Source organism: Tasmannia lanceolata, unplaced genomic scaffold, assembly GCF_043159265.1.
Source record: "Tasmannia lanceolata isolate RefF3 unplaced genomic scaffold, GAP_Taslan_0.1 ptg000015l, whole genome shotgun sequence".
In the NCBI taxonomy this organism is placed as follows: domain Eukaryota; kingdom Viridiplantae; phylum Streptophyta; class Magnoliopsida; order Canellales; family Winteraceae; genus Tasmannia; species Tasmannia lanceolata.
The window spans coordinates 53,285,820-53,297,876 of NW_027518692.1; the positions used below are offsets into that span (position 1 = coordinate 53,285,820).

Below are 12,057 nucleotides of genomic sequence, written 5' to 3' on the forward strand. Positions count from 1 at the left end.
TGATATTATATGATATTCTGATTAGTAGCAGTTAGTGACACTGCTAGATTGTTGTATTGCTTACTAGCCTTGTGCTAAAGTGCTCGATGTTGCACATTTCAGACTCTGAGGCATTCTCAGTTTTCGATCCGTCCGGTCTGAGGCTTGCATATCGAGGCTAAGTTCGAGAGAGTGGTCATACCAGAGTGAGATGGCGATGTACCTGTTTTTGTTTTTCCTTTATTTGTATAAAGAAACCTTGAGAGGCTTTTATATAAATGAAAGTTTCTTTTATTTCCTTGTCTTTTAGCTATTTGTGGATATTATATTTCTACCATACTTGTCTGGATTTTTATATATTCAGAGGCCTTGCACGCTTGCCGGATTCACCCAGGGAGTGTGCGACGCCTGTCACGTGCCCCGAGGGTTACCGGGTCGGGGGTGTGACACATGGTTTGGTGAAGAACTTAATTATGAAAAGCACCCACATCCATACAAAATAGTATGAGTTGGCACGAGAAAAAAGAGCTTACATTTCAAAGTTTCGTATTAAGGAAATTTTGATTGAAACAAAAGGTACACGTAGTAAATAGTAAGCCATAGAATCATTAAATAAATCAAATAAATGTATAAATAATTCTTGCCCATCAAATTTCTTCTTCACTCTCTCAATTTCACTCATTTCTCTGGCCTCACAAAAGCCAAATTCTCTCCTTGTTTCTCTCCCTCTCCCTCGTCCCAATCCATATGTTCAATGGATTAACAAGGCATCTTCCTGCTGCATCGTAGGGCACCTGCGAAGCGTGTGAGCCTGCTTGCGAACGTTCCAGGCTTGGCAGCGAACAAGCCCCTCCTAGAGAATCGCCTCCAATTGGGTGCTCCTGATTGGCGGAAAATGGCTCCGTTCATAAATAGATCTCCTTCTGATCGCCATGTCCATTTCATCCACACACTATCTGGTGCATAGTCCCTCTTGGTCACCTATTCCAATCAGACCAAGCAAATTTTTTTAGTTAGGCTTTATTTCTTTCGACTTAAAATGGGAGTAAAACAAATTTTATGCTCATTTTCTACCTAAAAATGGTAATTATTTTTGTTTTATGCCCATTTTACGCCTAAAAAAACAACAGGTAAAATGGGCGTAAAACAAAATTTACGCTGATTTTAAGTGAAAAATGGGTGTAAAATTTGTGTAACTTACATAAGTATCTATACATTAGCATGACTCTTCCATGAATATGAGGGTCACACATGTATGTGTGTATGTGAAGGTAGCTTACCTCGGTGTTACCATGAGGCGTGGCGATATAACGATTTCCTTGACTGATAATGGTAGGATGTTGGCTACCTCCAATGGCATACATTTCCCAATGGGTGTAGTCATTGTTCACCACATGGAAGAATCCCCAACGGCACCTACGTAATTAACCATGCACACATATAAAACAATCAACTACACCAACAAAATAGAATTTGATATTTCCAACCTTCTATTACAACGTTAACACTACAAATGTTAACTGAGGTTGTGTTCGGCAACCAAATATGTAGAAAAATAAGATTTTCTAACGCTTTGGAAGATTCTCATTATCCTGTTTCAGCCCAATTTTTCGGGTGAGAATGAGAAGCCTTACCGAACAACACAAACACACAGACGTGCTGCGTTACTAAGCTCACCTGGGCATCCTCTGCGTAAGCCCCTTTCCAAAGTGGTTGAATGCAAGGGTCACTTGCATGATCGAGTCGTTTTGGTTCTTGTCACTTGCACCCATCAACATCACCTGCACCGAAAATCCCTCACTTATATGATTAATTTGTATTCATATAATCACATGCATTGGCCCAAGAATATAGATAGTAGTTGTATTCGTAAGATATGTAAGGGTACATTTGACAATCATGAAAAATTATTCCATGGAATATTTATGGACCCAATTGTGAAAGAAGAGCTAACAAGGAGGGACTTAAAAGAGCAGGAGTGGAGCCTAGGGCTTTTATGCTCCCCTCGCTCCTACCCTCTCATGTCTCCCTTCCATGCCATCTTTCACAATTGACCCCGCTAATATTCCATGGAATATTTTTCTAATGGAATATTAGCTTACCAAATGTTGAGAGAGGGACAGAGAGAGGGAGAGAATTGAGAGGGCATGAGTAAAAGGAGATGATGTGAGGTGGCCAAAAATAGTGAAAAATAAAACTCTATTTTGAATAATCATCAGGTTATATACACTTACCTCATTGTGATGGGTGAAGTGATTGTTGGAGAGCGTAATGGCAGTGGACCCCTCGATGATATCTATGAGTCCATCATAGCAATTGGACATAGAGACATGGTCGATCCAAACATTGGCGGACCCAAAGAGGCCGATTCCATCTCCATCACTCGCGCCCCTAAACCCGAAATGGGTTGGAGAATCCCGAATCATGCCTCCCTGGCCCGCTTTGATGTCATGTATGTGAAGACCATGGATGATGACATTCCTAACATATTGGATGGTGATGCCGGCCCCATTTGCTATCCGCACCTGTTGGAGTATAAATGATTAAATAACACCAACTCTTAACAGTTTAAGCTTTTGGAGTAATTGGTTGTTTCACATGGTATCAGAACTATTGCCTCAGGGCAGATCCTGGGTTCAAAATCGAACAACTCTTTGATATTAAAAGTCCACATGTAGGGCCAACCCAAAAACGAGGGCCCCAGCGAGGCGTAGTGGAGAATATAAATGATTATATAATACCAACTTTAACATCTTAAGCTTTTGGAGTAATTGATTGTTTCACAGCACCTGATGGCCCCGCCCGTCTATGGTCTTGTGGCTGTTCACCATCAGCTCTTGTTGGAGCCTTATGATCATATCGGACCCGAAAATGATCCATAAGGGCTCCGTCTGGATGACTGCATGCCGGAGAGTGCCCACCTTAGGGTTTACTAGGTCAGCATCCGATGGGTTCGTGACCACGTAAAACTTTCCGTACTTCCCCCCGATGGTGTTCCGGCCAAATCCTAGGGCACAGTCGGCGAGCCTCTTCCGATTGCGGGCCCAGTTTCGATTGCACCTCCAGCATTGGTCTATTGGGTTCGTGGCCATGCATGGCCCACGGTATTTGCCCAAGTGTCTCCTTGTCTTATTGGATTCTGTGGCCCTGCACAAAATCAAACAACAGGGAGAAAAGTTTCAATTTCTAATATTTCATAGAATCCGGGCCCTTCATGGTGGGCCATGGATTAGACGGTTGGGATCGCTCCATCCGATGAAAATTTTGAATTATGGTCAAAACCCTCTGATCATCTCCACTGGACGCACATTATAGAAACATCTATAGCTAGGAGGCTTTGAACAATCCTATGGAGATGATCTACAGGGTGCAACATATTTACATTGTGGCCCAACAAATGAACGGTTTGGATCATCCTATGAAGTGGAACCCACTGTACTTTTTGTAAAATATTGGACATTGGAGCGATAGAAAGAGCGTGCGCACCCATGAACCTCTGAGTTAAGGTGGTCACTGACATCCTCCGGGGTGGGGTGGTAGGCCGTAAGTGCCACGGCACGGGCTTCGTCGGCTCGCTTTTGCCATTCCTCATCAAAGTCTACAATTTTGGCCCGCGAGGGAACCAAGACTGCCGAAAAAACTAAGAAAAATAAGAGAGAAAATAGATTAATTCTTGATTTCATTGCCTCCATTCTTTCAATTCCCCTTATATTTTCTTTCTCTCTTTCTCTCTTTTTCTTCTTTTTATCCTGATGAATAAGGTCTAGAGATTTCTTTAGTCTTTTCTAAATTGGAGAGAGAGATTAGAGATGGTTTAAATAAGAGGGAGAAGGGTTATCAAAGAGGGTGGTTATCAAAGAGGGTGGGGATATAAAGAGAGAAGGGAGAGGAATGTGGGGAGCCAAGAGTTGATAAAATTAAAAATAATAACAAGACAAAAAAGTGAGTGATTCATTGTCTGTACATGGATTCAAACAGTTTTCACCAGTTCCCATTTTTAAAGGGTGGAGAATAAAAGTAGGGAAACCAAAAATCCTCCCCAAAAAACCCATATTGACTACAATTTAGCCACAATTATACACCTAAATTTAGTAAAATTACTATGATCACCATAGTAATCCAGCTAAATTTAACAAACTTGGTAAATCATCAATAATTTTCTGATGAATTTAACCACAATAATCCACCTAAATTTAGAATAGTTATTAAAATCACCAATCATTTTTGGGAAATGATCAGCATCGTCGACATATTTCCTCATCACTAACTCGGCTCATTGTCGGCCGTTTGATCGAAGTGATCAGCATCGTTGTTCTATATTATCATCACTAACTCGGCTCATTGTCGGCCGTTTGATCGAAGTGATCAGCATTGTTGCTCTATATTATCATCACTAACTCCGCTCATTGTCGGTCGTTTAATCATCACTAACGCACCTCGATCAAACGACCGACAATGAGTCCCATTAGTGATGATGAAATAGATAAACGGTCGTTTAATAATCTAATCACTAACGCACCTCGATCAAACGACCAACAATGAATCCCCTTAGTGATGAAGAAATAGATAAACGATACTGATCACCTCAAAAATGATAGGTAATTTTAGCAAGTCTTCTAAATTTAGGTGGATTATTGTTGTGGTTAAACTCATCAGTGGCCAAATTATAGTCAATAAGGGTATTTTTGGGCAGGAGTTTTGTTTTCTCTATTTTTATTCTCCACTCCATAAAAATGGGAACTGAACAAAAACTGCTTTGAATTCATCAATCTTCCAACTTTCTAAGGAATGAATTTCCACTTTCTTCTTCCTTTCTCTCCCCCTTCTGCCTGTGCATCCCCAGCCTCTTTCACAGCCCTCCTCTCTCTTTTTTCTAGTTAGCGTTAAAAAACTGCCTGTTGATGTAAAGTAACCAACTAGAAGATTAACAGGTTTAGGACCTGGATTGACTATGATTACAGCGTGGTCTACTCAATCCAGACTAGTTACGAGAACGGAAGGGGTTAGGCACCAAATCTCACTCGATCAACGATCTGTCTCTACAAAATGAGTTCGAGCTTTGTTAAGAAACTCCAATGTTAAAACCTTTTCTACTAAAAGCCAAGTGATTAAGGGGAAGTAGCCAGGCTTGGAAATTCAAGCAGATCAGCACGTATTCTGCTAGTATTCGCTAACCCTTATAACGAGGAATTTCAAGGACCTATATGAGCTAAGGCAAAGACGAAAAAAATGCCGATTAAAGAGTGTAAGACAAGGTGTGTTCGTCCCATTATCAAAATATGGTCATGCGGATATTAGTTGTCTGTATAGATGATATATGTTAAACTAAAGGGCACCCTTGCAAAAACCAGGCCATACCATACTTCTAATAAAGTGAGGACTGCCGTAACAAAATACAGTAGTGCTGATAACATTTCCAATTAATTAACATTGTTTGTTTAAAGAGAAAAGTACGGAATGTGGACACAAGTTTTGAGAAACTACGGATTACCAGTACTTTTGTAAACAAGCATGAAACACGGGTGATTCTTCAAAATCGGGTTGTAAAAGGATCCTGATACCCTTCTGACATCATCAGGACCAAGATGGAGTCCTGGTAAGCTATTTGACTTGTTAACCATAAAAGTTAACATTTTAAATAAGAGGGGCCGAATGTGAAATTGGTGTGTGCAAAATAGGGAAGCATGATTCCCGAGTTACTCATTTTTTGAGGAAACGAATCGTTTCCCGCTAGGAAATCGTCTTTCCCCATTGCAAGGGGTGTTTCCTGCTTCCATGGTCTCCCCCCAGGACCCTGCCCGTTAATGGTGCAAGTGGGCGGCCCAGTGCAAGAGGCTCCCGCCATTGCGGGGTCTGGGGAGGGCTAGATGTACACAAGCTTACCCCTGCATTGCAGAGAGGTTGTTTCTGTGACTAGAACCCGTGAGAGGTTGTTTCCGCGACTAGAACCCGTGACCACTGGTAATGCCAAGTGCGGTCAAAAAATACAATGGGACCCACATTGTTTGGGTGATCCAAACAATTCATTCATTTGTTGGGCCCTGACGTAGATAGGGTGTGACCAAAAAATCTCCACCATATGATGATCTTCACCCTTTGATTCGTGGAGTTTTCTATATTGTGTCATCCATTTTAAACCCCCATAAATCGGAGGCTTAGATCATCCTCCTACATAGAAGATTTGATTTTCAGGGCACAACGTAACTACGTCAAGGCTTAACAAATGAATGTTTTGGATCACCCAAACAATGTAATGTGGGCTCCCCTGTAATTTTAGGCTGCACTTGCATGCACTCTGTCCACCATATAAACTCTCTATACGTATGATTTGGCAGTCTTAAAGGGCATGTTTAGTTACCATGAATTTTTTCCATGATTAATTGGTGTCTCGAGGTGGAGATGAGGGTGAAGTAGCTAAAAATCAGGAAACCAGTGTCTCCAGTGATGAGTGGCAAAAATCAGGAGACAAAAAACTACTCGGAATGACGTTTTCCTGATTTTTGTCCACTTTACAGGCTCATCCCAATCATGCCCTCTCAAATCTCTATGGGATCCATGGTTGACAACTAAATATTATAATTTCTTAACAATAATCATTTCAATAGTTAAGTCATGAATTGTGGCTTGTATCAGTCTCTATTTTCAACTCATATAAAAGCATATAAATAATGAAATTCATGAGCTTATAAAAAATAAGGAAACAATTACCTTATTTTTTCCTATATCACCTGATCCATAAACTTAGTTAGCCTGCAATGCATAAATATGTAGTTATAAGAAGAAAAGGAGACGGTATTTTAAATTCTTAACCATTTTTCATGTCACTTACAACTTCTCTGATGAACTTAAAAGAGACAAAGGAAAATTTACCTGTAACCTTGTCTATGAGACGAGGTGGCCTGAACTCCATCCCTACAACAAATTCAGTGTCCCTTTTCCTTCGGATTTCTTTTCTTATGAGAGACAAGGCTCTGATAAGAATGAGGGGCTATCTGGGTTTTCAATTCAGAGAGGATAAATGGTGGCGAGGCAAGGAGGAGGTGATGGAGGGTGAGATCTAGTGGTGATAGGTAGGATTTAGTGGTGATGGTGGAGTTGGGGTTTGGGTAGGTAACAAAGGTGAAGATAATGAGGTTTTGAGTGACGAGATGGTTGTGGTGATGTCAGCTAGTGGTGGTGGATTTTGTGGGTTTTGGGGAGGATGGAGTGAGGCCGGAGATGGAGGCTGGTTCTCCGGCGAGATCACCGGAGGAGATGAAGTTGGTTTGGTGGTCGGATAGAAGGGCTAGAGGAGATGATGGTGTTGGCTGTTGTCCAGGACAGAGTTGAAGGTGAAAGATGATAATGGGGTCGGATTCAATAGGGGTTGCCGGAATCAATGGAGATGGGTTTGGTTGCTGGGTTTTGGAATAGACAGAAATGGGTTTGATGGTTGAGAAGGTGAAGGTGGAAAGAGCTGAAGATGGTTGGGCAGAGGTAGTGGCTGATGGCCGGTGGCAATGGGAGGTTGGCGGCTATCTTTCCTATCTCTGTTTCTCTACGGAAATGAAGAGCCCTTCCTCTAGTAACCCTAAACGCATGGTTTATATAGAGAAATGATAAATTTGCACCCCCTTTTTCCTCAGAAACAACCCTCTCAAATGTGAATTGCTTTGTTTTTCAACCACTAGGGGAGCTGGGTAGAAAATACGGGTAGTATATGGCTCTCGTATTTGCTGCACATGGGGTATTTCACCTTCCTCCTGTTTCTTTTAATTATAGAAGTGATATGACTCATATGAGCACAACCATATTTTGATATTTATACAGCCCCATCTTGCCTTTTCTTCTTTAATTTTCCTCATGTGTGAAGGAATCGATATCGGCACACAAAAGAGAAGATGAGTTAGTGAAAATGTCAAAATAAGTTTGTATTAACATCATATGAACATAGGGATTGAAATAGAGAGGGTGCCAATACTAAAATGTGAAAGGCATTTTCACAGTTTTTCCACATTTCGGAAAAAATAGGATGGAAGAGTGAGGCAACTAGATGACGGGTTCTTATGGAAAATCTGGGTATCACTTGTGGCTCCGAAAGATTATGAAATAATCTGCAAATAGGTACTTTTTGGTTTTTTTTTTTTTTTTTTTTTTTAACGCTCTAGGACTCAGTTTTTTTGGGAATTTTGATATTTGGTTTTGGAATTTTATTACTACTTCGGGAATTTATTCAATTTCAAGAGTTTATTCGATTTTGGGGGTTTTAGGGTCTGGTCAAAGTGGAGTATCTACACATTTTGCAATTTATTTTTTTCACTTCCACACAAATATTGTGCCTTCAATTATAGTTATGAGTAGCTAATACAATCCTCACACACTAGCTCTCACTATCTTTTCTCGGGTTTCACCGGATTATACAACTAACAGACACTGGCTCTCACTATTTTCTCTCGAGTTTTGCCGGATTACACCTAGCAGAGAGTTGTGTTTCTCTGCACTTTGCTCTGTGTGTGTTTCTCTCCGTTGTAAGTCTGTTTTTTTCTCTGGTCAAGAGACTCATCTTTAAAGATGAGTAAAAGACTGCTCGCGCATGAAAACGCCTGCATGTCAGCGCCGAATTTCAAAAATCAACGGCTGCCGCATGCACTGCCCATCTCTTTTTTCAACAAAAATGTCTTGTAATTAACTAAGACTACACACATATTCATACTATCATTTATTACACACGTTCACACTCTCGTTTATCACACCCACACTCATTTCCACAAAAAAGTGATAACACCCAAATGGGAGGGACCAACTCTAACAGAAGGGACAACCTCACCCTTATTTGCTCTCATTGTCTACTTTCCAATAAATGTTTCCACTATTTCTAAAGAAATAGGGGATGGGGTAAATCAAGTCCTTTTGTATTTAGAATCAATGATTTTCAATTCAACCTTAGCATCCAGATTGCAATGTTGTGTTATGTGGAACTTCTTTCACTCATTCAAATCAGTTATGGGTTTCTCTTTCAGTTTCCAATTTAACAGAAGACATACTAGCGGGACCTTTAATCTCCTTAGCACTTTCTCGAATATATGGAGTATCACTGATTGAGCCAAGAAAACTGAAAATCTCCAGAACCTTAGCACTTCGTAGAACAAAAAACACGCCAACATCTGCAAGTAATTTATCAAACAATAGTTGTGCTGAAATCATTTCCCTTCTTATGTTATCTATTAAGAATCAATGGTAGAATAGAGAGTTGAGTTTTAGTAGGGCTGTAGAGGTGTTCCATGTTCTCCACCCCCATCGTCTTGATATTTCCGTTCTCTTCTGGCGAAAGAAGAAGTGGAGGGACATTAGTAGAATACAAAGTTGTTACACGGATCCTCCTAATCCTATACAGAGTCTCACTTTCTTTTGTGATTGTTGAGATTAATGAGGGATTTGATGGGAATTTCGCATAAAGGCTTTTTGGAGCTGACTTTTGCATGTGAGAACAGCAACACAGACTCACTTTTCAGCTGATTTTGTCTCATTCATTTATTCATAAGGCGGTTGTTTTCCCATGCAAAAGTCAGCCGAGAAATGGCTATCAGCAAAATTCCCTAGCAAATATGCAAATGACTAAACGACCCTTTCAAAGGAAATTTTTATCAGAGATTGGACTAAATACTAAAGGAAAGTCCGGCCGGTAAAATATGGTCCCCAATTTGGCCTGTTTTATTTGAAATTTTAGAGAATTTATACCGTGCATGTATGTGCAGCCCAAATATGTGGGGCCCACATTGTTTGGGTGATCCAAACCAGTCATTTGAGAGGGTAACCACGTGTACCGGTTTAGAATAAAAAGCCTCCTATAAGCTAACGATGAAGTTATAAAACATACAAATTCGTTGAAAAGCGTCTTCTTTGACTTTTACCAACCACAAGAAAAGGAGACCGGCTAATGTATATTACATTATTCAAAGGGAGATGATATTTGCATTAGGAAAAGCGTCTTCTTTGACTTTTACCAAAAAATCTGTTTTTTTAATATTTCACCGAAATTTTGATCGAAATTTAATATTGAATAAAATATTGGTTTCGGGTTTTGTACCGGATTTCGATCGAAAATTTGAAATTTCAGGGTCCGAAACCGGTACCGAAACCAAAATTTTAAACCTTGCTTATAACCTGATTAGAAGTAAAAAAAACATTAAAGTTGCCCACTGTTAACGTCAAATAACTCAAATCAGGTTATAAGGGCGCGTGCGTAATGCAGGGGAGTGAAAATATCATCGCCATAGTAATATCATAAATAATATGAAATTAAGAGACTAGGTAAACACCTTTTAGAACATTATTATATGAAAAATAAAGGCCATGTTCGTTTAAGATTATGGCAACGGTTTGTGAGTGCCAAACTGATTATTGGACGCAAAATTATGTTTAGATTTGAGTCCAATAATCAGCTCAGCACTCACAATCAATTTTCATGATTTTAAACGACCTGGGCCAAAGTAATTTGTGATTAATCGATTAAAAATAACAAACGCAGTTGCTTGCTCTTTGCCATTCATGGTAACGAGTGGGGACCACATTGCACGTGTTTAAATGGATAAAAAAAACGGTAGTGGAAACAAATTGATAAAGATATACTAAATATTTCACTGAATGTAATCAATAAAGTCCCACCATCAGCTCCGAATCCTGCCTAGGTTGTAGTGGAAACATTGAAATCGGTTGAATCGACCAAAGATTCCAACATATCTCATGTTCATGGCCCGGCCCGGCCCATGCCAATAGGTTTGCGGCTCTTCAAGGTATCGATTCTAACCCGTCCTAAATTAATGTGCGTAATCAGCAAAATGATCTTCCAAATGGAAATCCACAGGATTCGGATCATAATTCCTGGCAAAGAGTTCATAAGAAAAAAAAGTAGGGGAGTGATAAATCGACTCCCCATGTGTCTTTCTCTCTCCTCTGGGTTAGAGAGAGAAAGAGGAGAGAGATAGAAACATGGGGAGTCGATTTAAGATATTTGGGGGTTGATTTATCACTGCCCAAAAAGTAAACTGCCAAGTTTAGCTTTTCTCTCTCCGCCACCGTGTGGGCTCACCTCCCTCCACAAGTCCCTGGAGAGAAGTCTATGATGGCTGGCTGGGGGCCCTTTTTGTTCATTGGTTTGTGCTTGTGGGCATGCCACTGCTGCTTTGAAGGCCTTCCAGTTTGGGGGTCCATATAGATGGTCCGTGTGTGTAGGTTTTCCCTTTGTTCGCCCTCTCTGTTTTGGGCTTCTTTTTCGGTTATGTTTGCTGCTTTTTCATTGCAGCTTTGTTTTGCGTGTGCCCCCTCTCATATGTGATTGGGGTATTTCATGTTGTATCCTTTCCATCTATTAATATATCTGGTCGGGGTCTGCCTAAACCCAGCTTACCCATAAAAAAAAATAAAGATTAATAAAAAGATGCATTACAAATAGGCTACTAATATTGGCACTACCATGTTTTGATAATTGTACTGACTCATCTTGTATTTTATAATTTAAACAGCTGTCAAAGGTTAGTTCATTTCCCAAAAAGCTCCGAGAAGCCAGTTAAAAAAGGAAAGACATGCTGAGTTTAAATGTTGCTGACATTTGCATTACCATGTTTTGATAATTGTGCAAACTCTACTTGTCTTTTGTTTTTTTAATTTGCTCTTTAGAGCTTTTAGGAAATGCAATAACCTTGAAAGACTATTTAAATAATAAAAGACAAGATTGACTCAGTGCCATTATAAAAACATGGTAATTGCCAATATCAATAGCACATATATATAATTCTAAACCCTAAATACAGTGGGGGCCCACATTGTTTGGGTGATCCAAACCATTCATCTAATTGGGCCCTGACATATATAGGGTGTGCCTAAAAAATCATCTCCATAGGATCATCCCAACCCTTCGATTTGTCAAGGTTAAAATGGATGAGTAACCTACAAAAAATCAACTCCACAAATCTGTCCATTTTTAACCTCCACAAATCGAAGGGTTAGGATGATCGTGGGGATGATTTTTTCGGCACACCCTATCTATGTCAGGGCACAATTAGATGAATGGTTTGGATCACCCAAAACAATATAGGCCAC

The 12,057-nt window shown here is 40.0% G+C and overlaps 1 protein-coding gene across 3 annotated transcripts; it reads right to left on the reverse strand.

Moving 5' to 3' along the window:
• Positions 1-502: 502 nt before the first annotated feature.
• Positions 503-7,521, reverse strand: LOC143892386 (pectate lyase-like). Of its 3 annotated transcripts, XM_077396976.1 has the most exons (8): positions 6,850-7,521; positions 6,688-6,729; positions 3,466-3,607; positions 2,769-3,126; positions 2,214-2,504; positions 1,657-1,760; positions 1,260-1,395; positions 503-960 (listed from the first exon to the last, which is right to left on the reverse strand). In XM_077396976.1, exons 4-8 carry the CDS (start codon positions 3,069-3,071, stop codon positions 739-741), a joined length of 1,056 nt encoding a protein of 351 aa, XP_077253091.1. In that variant the 5' UTR covers positions 3,072-3,126; positions 3,466-3,607; positions 6,688-6,729; positions 6,850-7,521; the 3' UTR covers positions 503-738. The 3 variants fall into 3 exon arrangements, with proteins under 3 accessions (XP_077253091.1, XP_077253092.1, XP_077253090.1); XM_077396977.1 differs by lacking the exon at positions 3,466-3,607; XM_077396975.1 differs by lacking the exons at positions 6,688-6,729; positions 6,850-7,521 and having other exon boundaries at positions 3,466-6,627.
• Between the last annotated feature and the right edge of the window lie 4,536 nt (positions 7,522-12,057).